Raw genomic sequence first — 23,926 nt, 5'->3', positions numbered from 1 at the left:
GAAGACTTTGTTGAAACTCAAGCAAGACCGAGGCACCATGATCCTGATTGCTCCTTTTTGGCCGCGTCAGATCTGGTTCCCTCTTCTTCTGGAGTTATCCTCCGAAGAACCGTGGAGATTGGAGTGTTTTCCGACCCTCATCACGCAGGACGAAGGGGCTCTTCTGCATCCCAACCTCCGGTCCCTGGCTCTCACGGCCTGGATGTTGAGGGCGTAGACTTTGCCTCTTTGGGTCTGCCAGAGGGTGTCTCCCGCATCTTGCTTGCTTCCAGGAAAGACTCCACTAAGAGAAGTTACTTCTTTCATTGGAGGAGGTTTGCCGTCTGGTGTGACAGCAAGGCCCTAGATCCTCGCTCTTGTCCTACACAGACCCTGCTTGAATACCTTCTGCACTTGTCTGAGTCTGGTCTTAAGACCAACTCCGTAAGGGTTCATCTTAGTGCAATCAGTGCATACCATTACCATGTGGAAGGTAAGCCGATCTCAGGACAGCCTTTAGTTGTTCGCTTCATGAGAGGTTTGCTTTTGTCAAAGCCCCCTGTCAAGCCTCCTACAGTGTCATGGGATCTCAATGTCGTTCTCACCCAGCTGATGAAACCTCCTTTTGAGCCACTGAATTCCTGCCATCCGAAGTACTTGACCTGGAAGGTCATTTTCTTGGTGGCAGTTACTTCAGCTCGTAGAGTCAGTGAGCTTCAGGCCCTGGTAGCCCAGGCCCCTTACACCAAATTTCATCACAACAGAGTAGTCCTCCGCACTCACCCTAAGTTCCTGCCAAAGGTCGTGTCGGAGTTCCATCTGAACCAGTCAATTGTCTTGCCAACATTCTTTCCCCGTCCTCATTCCTGCCCTGCTGAACGTCAGCTGCACACATTGGACTGCAAGAGAGCATTGGCCTTCTACCTGGAGCGGACACAGCCCCACAGACAGTCCGCCCAATTGTTTGTTTCTTTTGACCCCAATAGGAGGGGAGTGGCTGTAGGGAAACGCACCATATCCAATTGGCTAGCAGATTGCATTTCCTTCACTTACTCCCAGGCGGGGCTGGCTCTTGAGGGTCATGTCACGGCTCATAATGTTAGAGCCATGGCTGCGTCGGTAGCCCACTTGAAGTCAGCCTCCATTGAAGAAATTTGCAAAGCTGCGACGTGGGCTTCTGTCCACACATTCACATCCCATTACTGCCTGCAGCAGGATACCCGACGCGACAGTCGGTTCGGGCAGTCAGTTCTTCAGAACCTGTTTGGGCTTTAGGATCCAACTCCACCCCCCGAGGGCCCTGTTTGTTCTGTTCCAGGCTACACTCTCAGTTAGTTGGTAAATTTTTTAGGTCAATCTCAGTTATGTCCTCGCCGTTGCGTGACCCAATTGACCATGGTTGTTGTTTTGAGTGAGCCTGGGGGCTAGGGATACCCCATCAGTGAGAACAAGCAGCCTGCTTGTCCTCGGAGAAAGCGAATGCTACATACCTGTAGAAGGTATTCTCCGAGGACAGCAGGCTGATTGTTCTCACAAACCCGCCCGCCTCCCCTTTGGAGTTGTGTCTTCCCTTAAGAGTATTGTCTTGCTACATACTGGACTGGCCGGCTCGAGCCGGTTTCGGGCGGGAAGACGGCCGCGCATGCGCGGTGCGCGCGGGCGCGCGAGGGCTAGCAAAGGACTTTGCTAGTGAAGATTCCGATTGGAGGGGCTGCCGTGGACGTCACCCATCAGTGAGAACAATCAGCCTGCTGTCCTCGGAGAATACCTTCTACAGGTATGTAGCATTCGCTTTCTAAGAATTGAGACAATGGTTCAAAAAGGGACCCTACACAAGAGACAATAGGTCTCCCTGGTGGATTTTCGGCCGACTTGTGAATTTTCGGTAAAAAATAGATGGTAGGAACATTAATTTTCTTACGTAGTAAATATTTATATTCTTTCACAGAAATGATATCACGGGCCCTAGCTGTTTCCAGCATTATTTTAACTTGTTGAGAAAATTCCTCCGAGGGATCAGATGCTAATAATTCATAAGAGGTTCCATCTAATAATTGAGATAGAGCTTCTCGTATATATTGACTAGTGTCCTGTACTACAACTGCGCCCCCCTTATCAGCGCGAGTTATCACAATAGAGTCATCCTGTTTTAAATCTTGCATCGCTGATTTCTGTAATTTGGTCAAATTATAAAAAACAGGAGTGAAATGTTGTTCCAGAGCCTCAACATCTCTCATAACCAATTTTTGAAAAGTATCCACCGCGGGATCAGTTGCTCCAGGCGGCAACCATGAAGACGGTAATTTATATTTATCAAAAAATGCTACTTTAGTATCCTTGGTCTCCACTCCTTCATTCTCCGGTTTGTTATCAAAAAATGCACGAAGTTTTAATTTTCGAAAGAATTTATGTAAATGAAATCTCACTGAAAATGCATCATACAGAGCAGTGGGGACGAACGATAAACCCATAGACAAAACCGATAATTGGGTTTCTGTCAAATCTTTAGAGGAAATGTTTACTACTAAACTCAATTCTTCCGTCCTCTCCGACTTCGAGTCACTAAAGGGGCTGCAGGTAATACCGCAGTACTATCTATCCGATTTCCTGATCGACTATCATTAGAGGGAATTTCCAACTCCTGGCTAACCTTAGTTGTTTCCTCTCCGGATGAATCACTAGACGTGTTCAGAAATGTCACCTTTTTATTTTTCCTATTTCTACGTGATTTCGTGAATGATCCATCCAAGGATATACATAGCCTTTCGTATAATCCCCCTCATCTCGTTTATATTTCTTAATTTTTTGTTGTCTAATCTCCGTTGTATATTTTTCTACAGCTGATAGATGTTCTCTATATTGCTTCTCAAAAACATCCAAAGTAATTAATCCTTTCATTTCTTCTAACTTTTTATCCAAATCTGCTTTTGAATCATTAACTTGTTTATGTAATTTATCAACTGTGAGCAGCATTAAATCTAGAGAGCAGCGTGAAATTAACTCATTCCATTTTAACACATAATCTGAATCATCAAGGAAACGAGGTTCCTTAATCAACCGGAGATTGATTCTCCGGTTGATTAAGGAACCTCGTCTCCTTGATGATTCAGATTATGTGTTAAAATGGAATGAGTTAATTTCACGCTGCTCTCTAGATTTAATGCTGCTCACAGTTGATAAATTACATAAACAAGTTAATGATTCAAAAGCAGATTTGGATAAAAAGTTAGAAGAAATGAAAGGATTAATTACTTTGGATGTTTTTGAGAAGCAATATAGAGAACATCTATCAGCTGTAGAAAAATATACAACGGAGATTAGACAACAAAAAATTAAGAAATATAAACGAGATGAGGGGGATTATACGAAAGGCTATGTATATCCTTGGATGGATCATTCACGAAAATCACTTAGAAATAGGAAAAATAAAAAGGTGACATTTCTGAACACGTCTAGTGATTCATCCGGAGAGGAAACAACTAAGGTTAGCCAGGAGTTGGAAATTCCCTCTAATGATAGTCGATCAGGAAATCGGATAGATAGTACTGCGGTATTACCTGCAGCCCCTTTAGTGACTCGAAGTCGGAGAGGACGGAAGAATTGAGTTTAGTAGTAAACATTTCCTCTAAAGATTTGACAGAAACCCAATTATCGGTTTTGTCTATGGGTTTATCGTTCGTCCCCACTGCTCTGTATGATGCATTTTCAGTGAGATTTCATTTACATAAATTCTTTCGAAAATTAAAACTTCGTGCATTTTTTGATAACAAACCGGAGAATGAAGGAGTGGAGACCAAGGATACTAAAGTAGCATTTTTTGATAAATATAAATTACCGTCTTCATGGTTGCCGCCTGGAGCAACTGATCCCGCGGTGGATACTTTTCAAAAATTGGTTATGAGAGATGTTGAGGCTCTGGAACAACATTTCACTCCTGTTTTTTATAATTTGACCAAATTACAGAAATCAGCGATGCAAGATTTAAAACAGGATGACTCTATTGTGATAACTCGCGCTGATAAGGGGGGCGCAGTTGTAGTACAGGACACTAGTCAATATATACGAGAAGCTCTATCTCAATTATTAGATGGAACCTCTTATGAATTATTAGCATCTGATCCCTCGGAGGAATTTTCTCAACAAGTTAAAATAATGCTGGAAACAGCTAGGGCCCGTGATATCATTTCTGTGAAAGAATATAAATATTTACTACGTAAGAAAATTAATGTTCCTACCATCTATTTTTTACCGAAAATTCACAAGTCGGCCGAAAATCCACCAGGGAGACCTATTGTCTCTTGTGTAGGGTCCCTTTTTGAACCATTGTCTCAATTCTTAGAATATCATTTACATTCACATATGGTACGTATACAATCGTACATCAAGGATTCTGGAGAGATGTTGGAATTTTTGAATGGGATACAGATTCCATGTGATCAGCCGTGCATTATGCTGACATTGGATGTAACGTCCCTTTATACAAGTATTCCACAGAGGGCATGTATACAGATAATAAAAAGTGCTTTAGAACAACAAGATTTATCTCAATCTAAGATCCAGTTATTGTTGCACATGGCGTCGTTTGTTATAGAGAAAAATTATTTTCGTTTTAGGGATCAATTTTTTCTACAAATAAAAGGAGTTGCCATGGGAGCTACAGTTGCTCCTGTGGTAGCCTGTTTATATATGGCGCTGTTTGAATCTTTATATGTCTATACATCTATACATAGTATTGGTCATTTGATCACTTGGAAAAGATACATTGACGACATATTTATTGTCTGGTCTGGTTCTGAGCCTGAGTTACATGCTTTTGTGGAATATTTGAATGGATGTGATTCTAATATTCGTTTAATAATACAATCTATAGGGTCCAAAGTACAATTTTTGGACATAGAGATAGAATTGTCTAATGGTCGGTTTACTACAGGAGTATTTAGGAAAGCCACAGATAGGAATGCTATCTTGCATTTTAATAGTCATCATCCTAGGAAATTAAAGGAAAGTATCCCCATAGGACAGTTTTTAAGGATTAAGCGGTTATGCTCCAGTCCAGTGCAATTTAACCAACAGGCCATTTCTATGGCGAAAAGATTTCAGCAGCGTGGTTATCCACAGTACGCTATAAAATCTGCTCATAAAAGAGCTAAATATGCTCAAAGATGCTGGTTGAATCACGAGGTATCCCCTGTTAATATGCAGAGTTCGCAAGTTAATTGTATCCTTCCGTTTTATAAACAAACAAGAGATATACAAGATATTATTCTTAAACATTGGTCAGTATTATCCCTTCATCATAGTTTACAGATTAAACCTAGATTTGCTTGTAATCGTGAGAGGAATTTAGGTGAAATTTTATCAAAAAAGAAATTTTACCAATATGTTAACTATCAGGAAGAAGGGGGACACACTTGTTGTAATGCTTGTGTATACTGTAGATATGCTCTATGCACCGATCGAATTTGGGTACAATTTTTAAATAGATACTTCATATTGCGATCTAATACAAACTGTAACACACAAAATGTAGTGTATGCAATATGTTGTCCCTGTCAACTTTGGTATATACTGTAGGGGAAACCACAAGGAAAATTAAATTACGTATTGCTCAACATCTGAGCAACATTCGATTGCAGAAAGTGGAGACACCATTGGTCAGCCATTGGTTACAACATAATCATTCAGTAGACGATCTTAGGTTTGTGATCATTAATAACATGCAGGGTGGTTATGGTAATGTAGAAAGTGAATTGATTCGTAGAGAGCAGCGATTTATTTTAATTGGAGGACTGTGCACCCATATGGCCTGAATAAAGAGGTTGATTGGGCTTTATTGATGTCTGTATAAGAATGGTGGTTTAAGTAAAGTTAGATTGTTCAATCTATCATGATGACGTAAATTCTCAGAAGGGATTTCCTGTTTTGAACTCAGGGTTCTAAATGTCGCTGGTAAGATTTAAAATAAAAATTGTTTTGTAATAGAGTTTGAGATTTATGTTTTGTTGAGCGTTGTTATATGTTTGTATATAGGATCTCCTGATGAAGTTTGAATGAAACACGGCCTGTGTAAAAAAGATAAGTCATGTGACTTTAATAATGCTTTATGTTTATGAGAAATAGCATATAGAGTATCATAGGCGGTAATATAGATTATAAGTATGTTTAGATGTGTGTGAAATTTAATAAAATATTGTATTTAAAAAATCTTTTTCTTGTTAATTTTGATAACAGAAGATTAGGTCATTAGTAAATAGGATATTAGCTGAATTTGACCGATAATTAAGATATTTTACCCAAGTTAGTAATGTATATTTATTGAGGATATCCTAAAAACCTGACTGTCTGGGTCTTCCCAGAGAACTGGGTTGAGGAACACTGCCTTATGTTGTAATTACACAGCAAAACTAGGTGCCTACAGTCACTCAACTACACTTTCAGCAGTTGGATACACAGCCTGTCCTCAATAGTCTTTTGCTTTCTAACCCCTAAAAAGTGCAAATAGGTTCTGAACTGTTGTTCTGTGATATTAGGCTGAAACCCTTGTTAACCAATTATGCTGTTTAACAAATTACTACTACTACTACAACTACTACTATAAATCACTACTACTATAAATCACTATAGAAACACATTTGATCTAAAAAAAAATTGGCTACCTATTCTTTCAGTTAATCAAATCACATTTGTTAGTTTTAACTGTAGCAGAACCAGGTAAAGTTCTTTGTCCAAACATTTCAATTACTACCACCATTGAACAGGAAACTCCCTTTATTGTAGTGTAATCGAGCACCCAGCTTTTTGATGTACAGAGTTAATATAAACATGAATATAGCTGTTTTGCTTACTGTTGTGTAGCCAACATACAGAAAAGATGACTATGGAAGGAACAGCAGTATGAACTACAATGAATGATTTTATTGAGTGATTGATTTTACTGGTTGAGCACATTATTGAAGTTTTGGTGTATATATCTGATAAATAATTAGAGCCCTTAAGTTTTTCATATAATTTACAGAATTAGTATGGTTTTGGCTTGTAAGTCTTTTAGTTGACTTATGTTTGGTGTTTAAAGGTTTCTCTTTTTGTCTTCCATAGCTGAAGCTTTATCATTTCCATCTGGAGGGGGCAAATCATTTATTATGGGTACTGAAGATGTCTTAGAAAACGTACTGGGTCTTGGAGACCTTGCAGATCTGACAGTAACAAATGATGCAGACTACAGTTATGATGTAAGTGCCATTCTGTGTGTGAACATTCCATTTAAGAATTCAGCCTTAAATATCAAGTTTAATTCAGAAAGGTTCCCAGCAGGTTATATAAAAAAAGCATTATAGCAGGTTCCCAGCAGGTTATCTAAGAAAAGCATCATAGACTTCAGTCCACTGTGCTCAGGTCCTACGTGCACGTCCTGTATGTAGCCCCGTGCAGGAGGTGCATGCAGGATGTCAGGACTGACAGAACAGATCAGTGAAGGCGCCAGAGACCGGCGCTGAAGAAGACTTCAGCTGGCGGGGGTTGGGAACCCCCGCCAGCAAAGGTACCTGGCAGCGGCAACAGGGGAGGGTTCGCAGCGGGAGGGGGGGTTCGAAAGTGGTGGTGGGGGGTCTGCGGGGGGGGGGGGCGAAAGTGGCGTGGGGGGGTCGGCTGTTGGGGGAGGCGGGCTAAACTGTGCCCCCCCCCTACCTCGGGCTCTGGATCCCCCCTCCCGCCGAGGTCTGGCTACGCCCCCCTGGTCTAGACCCTGAAGTCTTCATTTATGATCTTAGGTTTTTATATGCTAATATTATGCTTTTCTGTGTTTTTGCAGAATAGGGTTCTCAAAATTATCTGGAATGGATACAGATACTGTTGCCTCTAAGCTGAGCAGAAGTCTTCCAACTACATTGCTGCCAGTGGGTGGCAGTGCATCAATATTATGTTTTCAATGCCTAAGAACAGACAGGTTCCCTGCAGTTCTTTAGAGCTTGCCTGTTCCTTACTGTTGAAAATTTGACAGTAACCCCCCACTGGCAAGAGAGTAGGTGGGAGGACTCCTGCTCAGCTTAGAGGGAACAGTGGATATAGATACATCTATTTGAAATGCTGCTAGACTGCCCACACAGAGCATCTTAGTCAAATACTCAACATCAGGAAGAACTTAATTTTGATAAGACAATGGCACTTCTATTAATCTGGACAATGAGGGATGAAGGCAGTTGGTGGTTCCCTTTAGATGGTCAGAAGGGCCAGTAAGATATTTGAAAATCTAATTGCCTTCTCATCCAAGTAATCTATACGAGGCTAATATTAGACCTTTGATTGTTTTATCGAAACAGCTGCTATGCAATTGGATGAACCTTCCACTGTCATTATTGGACAGAATAGCTCTTTATAAGATGATGCTCCTCCCAAAATAGCTGTATTTTTTTCAGACTGCTCCACTATATATCCATCCTCTATTTGATAGGTATTTAAGACAATTTTTATGGTATAATCAGAAAGCCAGTGTGCAAAGGCAAATGTTGATGCTATGCCTGTAAAAGAGGGGGATTTAGTGATCCCTGACCTGGACTATTACTCAAAAGCTTGTCACCTGAGACAAATTGACTGACTGAAGGATATGGATTATTGTACCCTGCTCGGCGTGGTGCAGGATTTATCTAACCCTTGAAGCTTGATTATATATTTCACGCCCTGGCACATTGTTTGCCGCGGGTCATAAAAATGAGCACCCTGGTAAAACCTCTGCAGAGAACATGGAAATGGATGTGCAGGAGAAAAAGCATGAACTGGTGATGTTTTGGGTGGTTGCCCCTGGTAGAGAGTGCAGAATTCCCTACAGGAGTGTCTTCTAGGTTATTTCAGCAATGGGAGCATTGTGCGTTTACTCTGCTCAAGCACCTGGTGAGTGAAAATGGGAGAATTTACCTCTTTGCCTCTGAAACAGCAGTACCATTTGTTAGGTATTGATGTGTTTAGTTATATGCAGGTGGCTTATTATGTATGCCTTAGTAAAATAACCCCAATAGTTTGTCAGTTTGCTGTTTTCCATATCACCTGCTGCATAGAAGCTCACATGTGTAGCTTTCTGTGCAAAGAAAATTTCTTGTATAAGTTCCTGTACACACATAGATGAAAACTTTATGGACCAATAACTGGCCAGATACAGTATTTCCTTTAAGGAGTAAGGTTTTTGCTAACAAAGTTGCTTTTAATTTTTAAAAAATGTTTTTTATTAAAAAGCCTCTTTAAATGTATTCAGTACTTGGGATTGATCCATTAAAAAATGATGGAAAGTAACATGGACAAAAAGACTTTTAACAGTCTGCTTTCGTTAACTGCAGACTTATACTGCATTGTAGGAAAAAGATGGATACAAAATGATGAAAGAAAAAATGTCATGATCTGTATGAAGATGTTGGCATATTCAAACCTTATGATATAGCTCAAGTCTATTAAAAGCAGTGCATTTGACCAATTCCGGTGTAGTAAAGACTTGCTGTTGGTGAAAAAGCTTTGTAGAAAGTTGCATACTTTGAGACCCCCAGACGTTTGTAAAGATCTTTGACTAACAATGCTTTTGATTTTTCTATACTAAATCTAAGTGGAAAAAAGGGGCTGTCACAAAACGCCTAGCCACCTGCCTGGGGCTAACCCACTGCCACTTAGAGGGTGTATCCCCAGCACAGCTCAGGTTCATCTGCAGTACACTAGCACCCTTCTCCCACTTACTGAGTCCCAGCTGCCTCTGGGCGATTCTCCCGCTCTCAAATTATCCCCAGTGATTTCTAGGTTACTGGAGCCACGCTCCCAGTGGTTCCACAGTTCCCAGAAAGCACTCACAGACCCAACACAGACCACCAGGATTTTTAGTCCAGTCAAGCATAGGCAATAAACTAAAAATGTTTATTGTCATGAAAAATGCAAAACAATGAACAGAAAAGTTGCAATCAGAAAAACAATAACAGGTAACTGAAATACATATCAATTAAAACACTGTCTAAACATTTTTTTTCTATCTAAATAGTACTTGGGGAGATCAGGACATATAGCTGCTCACAGGTTATCAAATATAACTATTTACAGGGCGTCAGCAAAGAGATTCTTCTCTCTTTTCTCCCTGGCCAAGACTGGAGAAAGCGCCAGTACATCCTAGCTGAATGTTGAGCTCCTGAGCCAATCAGAGCCCAATACAGCAAGTTTTAAATGTAGCTGGCGACATCACTGCAGGTTATCTGTGTTAACTAAAGAAGGAACAGTCAGTTCTCTGAAACAGCTTTAAACATAAACATACACCACCTGTTGGTCAAACTAGAGAAATACACTTTAAGAACAGTACTCTAATTGCTATTTTCCATTCTCTCTCTCTCTCTCTCACACTCTCTCTCACACTCTCACTCACTCACTTTTGGTCTACTGACATTAATCCAACATTGTCGTTGAACTTCCAAAATATTTTGGACCTATGTTCTCAGTGAGTTGAATGTGGTTCACGTGCTGCAGTTTTCCCACCCTTGAGTTAATCCAATAAAATAGTATTACTATTACCTGTAACTTTTTTGTTTACCTTTTCTAGGTCACCTAACATTGCTGTGTTCACTGTTGTGATACTGAAGTAGTACATTATTCCCTTTTCTTAACTGGGCTGTTCTTTATTTGTGTATGTGTCTTTTTAGATGCCAGCCAATAAAGATGCATTTCGAAAAACCTGGAACCCAAAGTATACGCTACGCAGCCACTTTGATGGTGTGCGAGCATTAGCATTTCATCCTATAGAGCCTGTGCTGGTTACAGCCTCTGAGGATCATACGCTGAAACTATGGAACTTGCAGAAAACTGTTCCTGCCAAAAAGTAAGTGTTTACTGCACTGAGTATTATCTCCCGTTACCTATCAAATCACTCCAGACCTCTGTCACAATATTCTGGGCGTTCTAGCTTTATCTTTTTAGCAGGATATTAAATTCCCCTCGTACTGTAATAATTGATCTGTCTTATTTCTTGGGCAGAAGCTGTGGGGTTTTCCTGATTAATGTTAAGTTGCACAAGAAAGAAGGAAGAAATTCCTTGCTGTAGCTCAGGAGGCTTGTTCCCTTTTGAATGCAGTTTTTTATTAGATTTCCTTGTAATTGCATATAGACTTGTGATGCACACAAGTTTTTGTTTTTTTTTTTTTTTTTTTTTTTAAATCCTCACAGTTTCAGAATTTCATTTGTAGTAAGAAGAAATCTGTCTCTGCTAGGGGCAGCTGGTGTTCAGAAAATAAGCTGTTGTCATACTCCGCTGTAATTTAGAGAAGTGCCAGGTTTTTTCTAATTGGTATTTTTTTAGTCTCTTTCTCTTTTTCCTGTTCTTGGATCTCTCTCTATTTCAGTTCTATAAGAGAACACACTAAAGATTATGATGTGAATGATCATATACCTCTAATTGTTATCTTGTATATATATTTACAAAGTGTATTTCCATTGCTATTCAAATCGCTGTGATTTGATGAAAATTTGAAAAAATGTCATTAAATATAACGTTTTAAAAATTTTTCAGCAATTCCCTCTACGTAAACTTGTGATTGCTGATGTGCTATAGCCATCTAGTATTGCTAAATAGCTTTCACATGAGTGCATTAGCATTGAGAGATTTGTAATCTTAGTACCATTGTTGGTAATTTTAAGTAGCATTTACCATGAATATTTTTGAAACGCATGCCTATGGATAAAAAGCTTAGGAAATAAGGCTCTGTGAACCTGGAGGATTAGCCTAATGGTTAGTGCAATAGGCAGAAAACCAGGGGAACTGGGTTTCATTCTCATTGCAGCTCCTTGTGATCCTGGGAATGTCACAACCCTCCTTTGCCCCAGGTACAAAAACCCCATTTACTAAGCCATGCTAATGCTGACACAGCCTATTCATTTTGAATGGGCTATGTTGGTATTGCCATGCAGCAGCCACTAGCAACAGCTTAGTAAACAAGGGGGTTAGATTACGAGCCCATTAGAGACAGAAAAAAAGTACTTTTATATAATTATGTAAATCACTTTGGGTGGCAATATATCAAATGCACTACCCTATAAGTTGAGTTTTCTTGAAGAAAAAAACAACTATATTGTGTCCTATGCAGTATTTTCAAAGTGCACATAGCAGTTATATTAAGCTGGTAAATATTCAAATTGATTTAATCAGCCATTGTCTGGTTAAATTGCATGTTTGGGGCTATCTGCTAATTCTCCGAAGACAAGCAGGCTGAGTTCTCACAACTGGGTCGACGTCCACTAGGAACTGTTAAAAGTTGTTTATTAGCACACTTGGTATAGCCCCTTTTACAAAAAAAGAGCAAAGTGGTTCTCAATATTAAAATACTAGTAAAAAAGCCCCGTTTCTGATGCAAATGAAATGGGGGCTAGCAAGGTTTTCTTCTGTGTGCATGTGGGAGTGTGTGTGTCCCTGCCCTCTGCCCTCTATCCCTTCCCCTCTGCTCTCTGTCCCCTCCCCCCTCGGAGTCGAGTCCTTCAGTGTTAAGTTTCTTGCTCTGCTGTGTTTGTGTTACAGAGATAGTGAGGGCTTCTGCCCTCTCTCCCCTCCTCCCTCTGAGTCCTTCACTGTTACAGAGAGAGTGATTTGAGTTCGTGCCTTGCTGTGTTTTCCTTCACTGTTTGTGTTACAGAGAGAGCTAGGGCGGGGCAGACACTCATGGGGAAACCGGATATCTCTCCCCCTTCACACTTCCGGCTGGAGGCTTCATTTAGAACGTTGTTGGTGCCTTTTATATATAGATAGAGATATATATATATATATATATATATATATATATATTTTATTTTTTTTAAGAAAGAACTCCAAATAATGACAATTTGAAAGTGGACAAAGCTATGGGGCTGGATAGGATACATTCCAGAATATTGAGGGAGCTCAGAGTAATCCAGGTGGGACCTCTTGGATTTATTTAATAGATCTTTAGAGATGGGAAAGGTTCTGCAGGATTGGAGATGAACGGATGTGGTCCCTCTTCACAAAAGCGGGACAAGAAAGTGGGAAACTACCGGCTGGTAAGCCTCATGTCAGTGGAAGGTAAAATAATAGTCGCTGCTGAAGGAAAAGATAGTTAACTTTCTAGAATCCAACAATTACAGGATCTGAAGCAACATGATTTTAACAAAGGAAAATTGATTTTCTTTGACTGGATGACCAAAAAACTGGATACTTGGATTTCAGCAAAGTCTTTGATACAGTTCCTCACAGAAGACTCATGAGTAAGCTAATAGGGCTGAACTTAAGACCCAATGTGGTGAACTAGTGGCCTAGTGGTTAGGGTGGTGGACTTTGGTCCTGAGGAACTGAGTTCAATTCCCACTTCAGGCACAGGCAGCTCCTTGTGACTCTGGGCAAGTCACTTAACCCTCCATTGTCCCATGTAAGCTGCATTGAGCCTGCCATGAGTGGGAAAGTGCGGGGTACAAATGTAACAAAAAAAAAAACTGGATTGGAAACTAGTTAACCGACAGGTGACAGAAGGTGGTGGTCAATGAAATTTGCTTGGAGGAAAGGAAAGTGAGTAGTGAAATGCTTCAGGGATCGGTACTTGGACCGACTCTGTTTAATATATTTGTGAGAGACATTGCTGAAGGGTGAGAAGGAAAAGGTAATCAATAAAGAGAGGGAGGGAGTAGAAACCATGAGAAGAGATCTCCAAAAATTGGAAGAATAGTTGTAGATGTGACAGTTAAAATTTAATGTGAAAAAGTGCAGAAATCCATAGGAGATGTGTAAGATAGGAGGAGAGAGATTAGTAAGCACAGCTCAGGAGAGGGACCTTGCGGTAATGGTGTCTGAGGATCCCAAGGTGGCAAAACAATGTGACAAGGCAGTGGCCACAGTCAGTGGGATGCTAGGTTGCACAGAGAGGGATATAACCAGCAGAAGAAAGGTATTGATGCCCCTGTACAAGTCGTTGGAGTATTATGTTCGGTTTTGAAGGCTGCATCTTGCCAAAAACTTAAAAAAATCTTAAACAGTTCAGAGAAAAGTGACAAGAATGGTATGGGGTTTGCACCATAAGATTTATGAGGAAACTCGATGACCTGAAGATGTGTACCTTAGAGGAAAGGAGAGACAGGGGTGATACGATACAGACTTCAAATAGTTGAAAAGTATTCATTTACAAACTAACCTTTTCCAGAGCTGGGAAGGTGCTAGAACTAAAGGACATAAATTGAAGTTGCGGGGGCGGGGGGGGGGGGGGGGGGGGGGGGGGGCTGATTCAGGAATAACATCAGGAAGTACTTTTTTTCACAAAGAGGGTGGTAGAGACCTGAATGCCCTCCCGCTGGAGGTGGTTGAGATGAAAACAGTAACGGAATTCAAAAAAGTGTAGGATAAACACAAAGGAAGCCTGTATAGAACCAAACAAACTTAGTGGTGATTAGATGTCAACTCTGGTATTTGAGGAGCAAAGCTAGTGCCAAGCAACTTTACAGTCTGTGCCCTGATCATGGCTGGACAGATTGGGATGGGCTACAGTGGGACTTGGATGACAGCTTCAATAGTTGGAGAACAAAGCTAGTGCTACTTACTACTACTAGACGTACGCAGCGCTATACACTTGAACATGAAGAGACAGTCCCTGCTCGACAGAGCTTACAATCTAATTAGGACAGACAAACAGGACAAACAAGAGATAAGGGAATATTAAAGTGAGGATGATAAAATAAGGGTTCTGAACAAGTGAATAAGGGTTAGGAGTTAAAAGCAGCATCAAAAGGTGGGCTTTTAGCTTAGATTTGAAGACTGCCGGAGATGGAGCTTGACGTACCGGCTCAGGAAGTGTATTCCAGGCATATGGTGCAGCAAGATAAAAGGAACGGAGTGTGGAGGTAGCAGTGGAGGAGAAGGGTGCAGATAAAAGAGATTTACCCAGTGAACGGAGTTCCCGGGGAGGAATGTAGGGAGAGATGAGAGTGGAGCCCCCTCCCTACCCATCTTCAGATCCTTGCTCAAAGCCCACCTCTTCAATGTCGCTTTCAGCACCTAACCATTGTACCTCTATCCAGGAAATCTAGACTGCCTCAATCTTGATTGACTGCACTTTTTGTCCTTTAGATTGTAAGCTCTTTTGAGCAGGGACTGTCCTTCTTTGTTAATTGTATAGCGCTGTGCAACCCTGGTAGCGCTTTAGAAATGTTAAATAGTAGTAGTAGTAGTAGTAGTAGTAGTGGAGAGGTACTGAGGAGCTGCAGAGTGAATGCACTTATAGGTCAATAAGAGGAGTTTGAACTGTATGCGGAAATGGATAGGAAGCCAGTGAAGTGACTTGAGGAGAGGGCTAATATGAGCATAACGACACTGGCGGAATATTAGTCGTGCAGCAGAATTTTGAACAGATTGAAGAGGAGAGAGATGGCTAAGTAGGAGACCTGTGAGAAGCAAGTTGCAATAGTGCTGAGTAGACTACAGTCTGTGCCCTGAAAATGACAAAGACAAATCAAGATCAAGTATGCATATGTAGTATTGCATTATACTTTATGCCAGGGCTCAACAAATCCTAGGTGCCGCGTCACTATGGCACCTAGAAATTTACATACCCCTGATATTTTTTTCTTCCTTCTTCAGCTCTTCCTCAAACTGTTTCTCTCGGTCTTGCACAGTGATCGGTCTCTGTGTATACTTGAGCCGCATGGTGCAGGGAGTTCAGGAAGTCTTGCAGGACTTGAAATCATGAGACTTTCCCAACCTCCTGCACCATGCAGCTAAGTATATGCAGAGCCTGATTGCAATGGGCTGAGAAAAGCATTTTGAGGCAGCAAGGGGTATAAGAGAGACTGGGAGAAGGCTGGAGAGGGGTACGAGAGAGACAGACTGAGTGAAGGCTTTGTGTGTGGGGGGGGGGGTACGAGTGAAACAAACTGAGTGAAGGATATGGGGGGGGGATGAGAGAGACAGAAAGACTGGATGAAGGCTGGGGGGGGGGGGGGATATGAGAGAGAAACTGATGGGGACCCAGGCTATGGTGATAAGTGAAACAAAGAGGCAATTGCGTCTTTGCTTCACTTATCTGGAGGGTGCTATCACATAGGCATGCTTTGGGAAGGGAGACTATTAACTTTGCAGTTGATTAGCAGAGGCAGCTTAATAAATTGATTTACTAAAGTTTATTTGCCCACAGGCACAAAATAAGGAAAAAAAATCTTAGTAAGTGAGATAGGTCTTAGATGCTGTCTCCTAAGTTTTTTGGGCTGACTCCTAGATTTAATGAAAATTTATTGAGGGCCTTCTTTGTGCTATGAGTTTATCTTGTTGAGCATACTGAATAGACCATACATGTCTTTATCTGCCGTCATCTACTATGTTACTATGAAAGAGAAAATATGGAAAAAAAAAACCCCATTTAAGTAGACACATTTTGAAATTGAAAATAGTCTAGGCTAAGATCAGTTGCTGCAACTCACCATAGACCACCTTCCTCCTTAAATGTCAACTTAAAAAGACAGGTCTTCAACATTGGCCTGAATTTCACTAGAGAAAGTTCCAAACAGATGTACAAAGGGAGTGCATTCCAGAATAAAGGAGCTAATTAAATGACAGTACTCTGCGTTATTGACTCCAATTTCAAATGAACAGCAGGTTGGAGTGGTCGAAAATCATGTATTGAACGCAAAGAATAAAGCTGATATGTATAAAGTTATGAGAGGATAGATTTGATTTGATCTATTAACTTGATACTACAAGGTTTAAAAGTGGTTCACAATAAAACCAGTATTCAATCCAAAGTAACAATTTTCAATACATATAATAATAAATATGAAAATGAAAATTTAACGTTTCAGCCAAACTTATACTTCATAAAAAGTATTCTCAAAAAAGTTTTCAGAGCTTTTCAAATGTCAAAATAGCTAAAAGAACTACAAACATCGGCAGGTAAAGAGTTCCATGAAGAAGGCCCTATTTCTGGTGGAGGTTAATCAAACTATCTACAAAGAAGGAAACTGCAATTGACTATGTTGAGATGAGCACAGAGGGCAGCTACATTCTTGCTACTTGACTACATGACTTTTTGAACTAGGACAAAAATCTTTGATTTCAAATAAAATTCATCAGGACCCAGTGATGGCAAATCAAAAATGGAGTGATGCAATGCTATGTCTTTGTGCCTGAGAGGATCCTTATAGTGGTATTTCATATCGCCTGCAAACATTTAATTAGAGAGCGATTAATGCCAGCATTGATTGTTACAGTAATCTAACCTGAACGATAATAGTGCATATAGCAGGGTCATCTAAGAAGTCTTATCAAGGAATGCCTGGACAGAGCAAAACTGATGGACAGTGAAAAAAACCTTTCTTATTGATGGAACTAAGCAGCTGATCTAAAATAACTCTCAGCAGAAATGATCTACAAAAGGGAATAGAAGAACCATTCAACAAGGGAGCAACAATATGCGTAAGAAGATGGCTAGTTTGCCAACATGCTGTGGAATTGAAGGATAAAGTACAAGCCTGTGATTGCATAGCCAGGCTTCTAACCACATTAAGGCAAGAATTGAGAAGGCTCAAGTCAGGTTTAAAGAGGTCAGTATAAAAACTTGAGAGTATCATCTGCATTATAAAATGGTTGGACCTGTTGATCTTGAATCATTGTTATTAAAGGACTCCAAAAATGTTAAATAATAGTGGGGATAAAGTAGATTCTTGGGAGACTCCACATGATTAACAGGTAATTAATTATAATCAATAAATTAATTAGTAAGCAAAAAGTAAAACTTCACTTTACTTACTGGTGAATCCGTCACCCAAGCGATCAACAAATTTGCTAAGTCCCACTGCAAGCTTGATGTATGCCCCAACAACCTAATAAGATCCGCCCCTAAACACTTCATATCAGACCTCATGAAGTATTTAAACTATATGCTACAACATGGACTTTTCCCTAATGATAAAGGAAATATATTACTTACACCAATTCCCAAGGACATAAAAAAAAAAAGCAAATGATATAACCAACTATCGCCCAGTTACATCCATCCTTTTAGCAGTTAAACTTATGGAAAGTATGGTAACCAAGCAACTTACTGATTACTTATGCAAGTTCTCAATGTTACATGAATCACAGTCGGGATTTGCAACTGGTGACAGTATACTTCTCCTGCAATTCGACATGTCCAGTGCGTTCGACATGGTAAACCATAATATACTATTAAATATCTTAGAATATTTTGGAATTGTAGGAAACGTACTTAACTGGATCAAAGGCTTCCTAACAGCAAGAACATACCAAGTAATATCAAATTCGATTATATCATCACCTTGGCAACCAGAATGCGGAGTACCTCAAGGATCGCCGCTCTCACCAACCCTCTTCAACTTAATGATGACACCTTTAGCCAAAACGTTATCCATCCTTTTATTTACGCAGATGATATCACGATTTATATCCCGTTTAAACATGACCTGACAGAAATCACTAAAGAAATTAATTACAGCTTCCAAATTATGAACTCATGGGCTGATGCTTTCCAACTAAAACTTAATCCAGATAAAACACAATGTCTCATCCTCTCATCACAACACAACCAGGGCCGGTCTTAGTAAGTGCGGGGCCCTGTGCAGACCAATTTGGTGGGGCCCTATCCTAGCCCCACCCCACCCTAGCTCCGCCCCAACCTAGCTCCACCCCATTGAAAAGATTATTCCATTTTTAGAAAATTTTAAGTGTGACTGATGAAGTGACAGGGGAATCCCAAGTAAATTATTTATATTGGGTAACTAGGTTGTTTGTGATACACCTACTTTGTAACAGTCAATTTCTTTGCAACCTTCTATTTGCTCTCTAATGCTCTACCTCTACTAAGTGCTTCAAGAAGTAATTTACAGTAATATATAAAAGCAAACTGTATGCCATCAAACAGAAGACTGTGAAGCATCAAAACACAGATAAAATTGCATATAACCCTCCAAGAAATGGAGCACTTGTCACATTAAGCTAAAAAACCATCATGCACAAGCTTTGATCTTCTGTAATAGATTCCTTACAACTGATTATATTAACCTGAAAATTAAAATGGCTTACTGGGAAAAGCACGGCAGCATAGTTCTGTTACAGAAAGGTTAATCGTTTGTTCTACCTGAGTGATGAAGTTGCCGTCACAAGCATAAATCATGTTTCTTTATTTTTTAAGTCGCACTGGCACCAGGCGATGGCTCACCTCCGACCACGCTGCAGCTCCTTTTCCCTTCCCGCTCAATGACTCCCGCCCACCCTTGTGGAAACAGGGAATACCTCATCAGAAAGAGGCGGGACATTGAGCGGGAAGGCGGAAGGGAAAAGCTGGGGTGAACCCTCGTGCCTGCAACTGTCTGTCGGGGCTGTGCCATCGCTGCAACAGTCATTATCCTGGGACTGGGAGGCGGGAGCTGATGGCGGGCTCAGTGGGGGGGGGGGGGGGAGGGGCACCGGAGGCGGGAGAGGAGCGATCATGATGATGCAGTCCGGAGCGAGCGCGGGATCATGATGATGCGGTCCGAGCGAGCGGGGCTCAGAGAGGCAGAGTTGAGGTGCGCCGTGCGGGGCCCTATGCGGCCGCCTTGGTCGCCTCTGCCTAAGACCGGCCCCGAACACAACAAGTACAAACCCACAATAATAAGTACCCCATATTTTACCCTTCCTGTCTCAGACAATCTGAAAATCCTAGGAATCACAATTGATCGAAATCTTACACTAGAAAACCATGCGAAAAACGTAACAAAGAAAATGTTTCACTCAATGTGGAAACTCAAAAGAATAAAACCTTTTTTCCCAAGGGAACTATTCTGCTGACTGATACAATCAATTGTATTAAGTCAACTAGATTATTGCAGTGCAATTTATGCCGGTTGCAAAGAACAAATTATTAAGAAACTCCAAACTGCACAAAACACGGCAGCCAGACTCATATTTAGCAAAATGAAATATGAAAACGCCAGACCCTTAAGAGAAAAACTACATTGGCTCCACTAAGAGAGCGCATTACGTTCAAGGTCTGCACTCTGGTTCATAAGATCATACACGGTGAAGTTCCGGGTTATATGTCAGACCTTATAGACTTACCAAACAGGAACTCTACTAAATCATCATGCACGTTCCTGAACCTTCACTACCCCAACTGCAGAGGAGTGAAATATAAATTAACATATGCATCCAGTTTCTCCTATATAGGTACGCAAATATGGAACAAACTACCTAAATCAATAAAAACAACACACGACATAAATAATTTCTGTAAATTATTGAAAACCAACCTTTTCAACAAAGCATACTACAATAATCCATCCTAAATACCAGTTCAATCAAAATTTTACACCGAATCTTCACTAAACATAATTTTGTACTTCCCGATTGTCCATACTAATCAATAAGATTGAAGTTTAATATTCCTGATTGTCCAAGTTAATCTATTCACGATTGAAGTTAATCCAACACCTTTATTTCTGATTAGGAAAATGCAGTTTCTGTAACTGTATACCTAATCCTCTCTGTCTACTTCACCTTAAATATGTATTTCTCTTCCGGAATTGGTGATCACCATTGTGGAAAATGTAACCCACATTGAGCCTGAAAATAGGTGGAAAAATGTGGGATACAAATGCTATAAATAAATAAATAAGAAAGCAAGTCTCATCTGTACCCAGGCGCCTTCTTTACCTTGCCTCCCTTTGATGGATAATTTTGTAATAGGGTTCTTCTAAAAATTTCCAAAAACATTTTTATTTAATGCCTATTTTATAAAGTCTCCAAAGGCACCTGTTTGCCTTTGTATAAAATAAACACCCAGAACTATCCCCAGTAGCACACACAAATGCTCTCACACAAATTTACACATGTACTTTTATGCTGAGTTACATATATGTTCATCACAACACCACCTTTGATCTGTTCAAATCATGCTTCAGGGATACCTACACTTATATGCTTAAAAATAGGTGCTGGATAGGTGCTGGTTTCTGTGCACTTTCTTTGCATGCACGGCTAGTTCTACCACTAGACTGATCAGGAGCATGCCTAGGGTAGCAGGCTTCAGGGAGAGGCAGAGCAGTCCTGGCACAACTTGCAAAAACAGCAGCAAGGGAGCCCTTTAAACCAACTGTCAGCTGCAGGCCTTGAGTATCTGTGCACACTCATGCTTAGGGCCTGCTGCATCCCACCAACTCCAGATGTCTGAGGAGGCAGGGCAGTAGTGGTAGTGGAAGGACAGAGATGCTGGACACTATAGACGGGGAGGGAAGGAGAGAGATGCTGGAAGCTGGAGACCTTCGGAGATGATAGGGCAGGGGTATATGGCTGATGGTTCACTTAGGGCATCAGATTCCTTTAAGCGGGCCCTATGTGCTTAAACATGCTTTACAGGCAGCAAATGCTTTCCCCCCCCTTATGTTCTCAGTGGGTTCTAAGCCAGCCTCTCTTCCCCCTCCCATCCCCACTAATTCAGATGTCTTCAATTGAGATTTCAAAACTTTTTCCTGGTCAATAATTCATAAGGATTTATTTTTTTGTTTACTAATGGTAAATCTGAAACAAGTCCCGTACCTAACTTTATCCATAAGCAAGTTCCACATTCCAAAACCTGAATTTTACCCTGTGTGTATGAGTGTATGTGTATGTGCTTATATATTTTTAATGCGAAGAATTTATTCACCGTGTTTTATCTTTAAATTTCAGGAGTGCCTCCCTAGATGTAGAACCTATCTACACATTTAGAGCTCACATGTAAGTGTTTTTTAAATCATTTTTTCATTTAATAGCTTAAATACTTAAAAGCATATGTATTGATTTTACTTAGGGCTTATGAATCTATGGATTTATCATATTAAATTTTAGGGGGTTAATTTTGAGGCAATTGGGATGCTTTACCAGAGTCAGAAAAATACAGGCTTATCGGTATATTTGCATATCTTTGTGTTTAGGTGTATTCCATTTAGTGATCCAAAGCATAGTTTTCCAGCACCAGACTTTTCTTCCAGTCTTATCCTCATCCCTCTTCAACCCCTTACCAGTAGAGTCACTACTTCCATCCGCAGCCGCCTCCTTTGAGTGTTGGCATTACCCCCCCCCCCCCCCCCACACACACACACACACCAGCCCCCTTCTTCCACCAGCTCAGAGCCGGGGTTCTCTGTAGACTGTGGGAATTTGTTGCTTCCCATATGCCCCTCAGCCTCTGGCAGATGGCATTGTGCAGGAGTCAGGGATGGTCTTAGCAATTACGGGGCCCTGTGCAGACCAGTTCAATGGGTCCCCCCCCCCCTGCACCCACCACCATAGTTTAAAAGGAGGTTTATAGCTCTTGGAACCCTGCCTCCCCCATACCTTGATGTGCATCCGCTTTGTTTCAGTAGAGAGCGTCAGACATTGGCACAGTGGCAGCGATTTTCATATCCCGTCAGCTGCCAAGCCCAGAACCTCATCGCTGCTGCATCCCACCCTTGCAGAAGTGACATCAAAATGGGGTGGGACGCAGCAGTGAGAAGGCTCTGGGTTAGGCAGCTGATGGAATATGAAAATCGCTGCCTGATGCTCTCTACTGAAATGTGGATGCACATTTAAGGTACAGAGCACGGAGATGTTCCCAGCCAGGAGGACAGACGTGCCAGAGATGCAGGGCCCTGGGTGACCGCCCCTGTCTAAGACCGGCCCTGGCAGAAGTTACATGGAAACAGAGAAAATGAAGGTAAGTAATGACCATACAGCCTATCCAGTTTCCAGTCTGCCCATCCATACTATCTAAAATACCTATTGTACCTGTATTTAATTAATTAATTTCATATCCCACATTATCCCAATAGATCAGGTTCAATGTGGTTAACAACGTATTGTAATTAACAGTATAAAAAGTGATGCGGGATAGTATACATTAAGGGCTTCTTTTATAAAGCCATGCTAACGATTCCCTGCGGCAAATGAGAGGAAGTCCATAGGAATTGAATGGGCTTCCTCTCATTTGCCGCACCGAGAATCAGTAGCGCACAGCTTTGTGAAAGGAGAGCCCTAAGTAACATAGTAAGTGATGACAGATAAAGACCTGAACAGTCCATCCAGTCTGCCCAATAGTCACAGTTATTATCAATTCATGATTAAAATCGACAATAAACCTGATGTTATATACTTGATTATGGTCTTTCTTTGGCATTTCTGGGACGTAGTCAAACAAAAAATACTATGGGAAAATCAATCTGAAAGTTTTCCCAAATAAAACAAAATCTATATTTGAGAATACAGTTTACAATTTATCAAACAACTTTTATTGAAATATTCCACTATATTTAAAAAAATTTATATAAAAATAATACCAACTACACATTAAACCCCAACTACATAATATAACCTCAGTCCATTGAGACAATTATAAGCTCTTCTCCCAATATGGATATCATTAATGTCTCTAATACAATCCTAAAAATTGAGTAATACTTACCTGCTGATGCAGAACATAATTCTTAATGATGATGACATATGTTGACAAAGTTATTATAGAGTATCTCAGTGATGTAACTGGACCAATCAAAAAATGAAAATCCTCTAATGCGATGATGTAGCCTCCATCAAAAGTTCTCAATTGGTTGTCCAAAGGACTACCATTATGTTCCAACTTGTGCTGTACTGTAGAAGTAATACATCTTCTTCATACAAATAGAAACTCTGATGCTGCCAACTAACATGCAGCCATCTATCAACCAGCAATAACTAGTAAAATAGCTCAAAACAGCAATGCGAGGTGTGTTCCCAACCGAATAATACAATATCCTCTTCACAGCTCGACACAATTCTGTGTTTCACTTGTTATTTTTTATTTATTAATTTATTTAGATTTTTCTCACACCTTTTCAGTAGTAGATCAAGTGAGTTACATTTAGGTACACTGGTTATTTCTCTGTCCCTGGAGTGCTCTCAATCTAAGTTTGTACCTGAGGCATAATGGACGGGTTAGGTGGCTTGCCCAAGATCACAAGGAGC

The 23,926-nt window shown here is 40.7% G+C and overlaps 1 protein-coding gene across 3 annotated transcripts in view; it reads left to right on the top strand.

The window, feature by feature from the left end:
- The window catches only part of STRN3 (striatin 3), a 309,869-nt gene that overhangs the window by 213,950 nt on the left and 71,993 nt on the right, over positions 1-23,926 (top strand). For all 3 annotated transcript variants that reach the window (XM_030215282.1, XM_030215281.1, XM_030215280.1), the window contains 3 exons: positions 7,075-7,208; positions 10,635-10,810; positions 21,635-21,682. In XM_030215282.1, the coding sequence (XP_030071142.1) occupies positions 7,075-7,208; positions 10,635-10,810; positions 21,635-21,682 (358 nt within the window). The remainder of the gene's footprint in view (positions 1-7,074; positions 7,209-10,634; positions 10,811-21,634; positions 21,683-23,926) is intronic.

This window comes from Microcaecilia unicolor, chromosome 9, assembly GCF_901765095.1.
Source record: "Microcaecilia unicolor chromosome 9, aMicUni1.1, whole genome shotgun sequence".
Taxonomy (NCBI): Eukaryota; Metazoa; Chordata; class Amphibia; order Gymnophiona; family Siphonopidae; genus Microcaecilia; species Microcaecilia unicolor.
The sequence above is the reverse complement of the archived record's forward strand: the minus strand, read 5'-3'. Positions and strand labels throughout refer to the sequence as shown.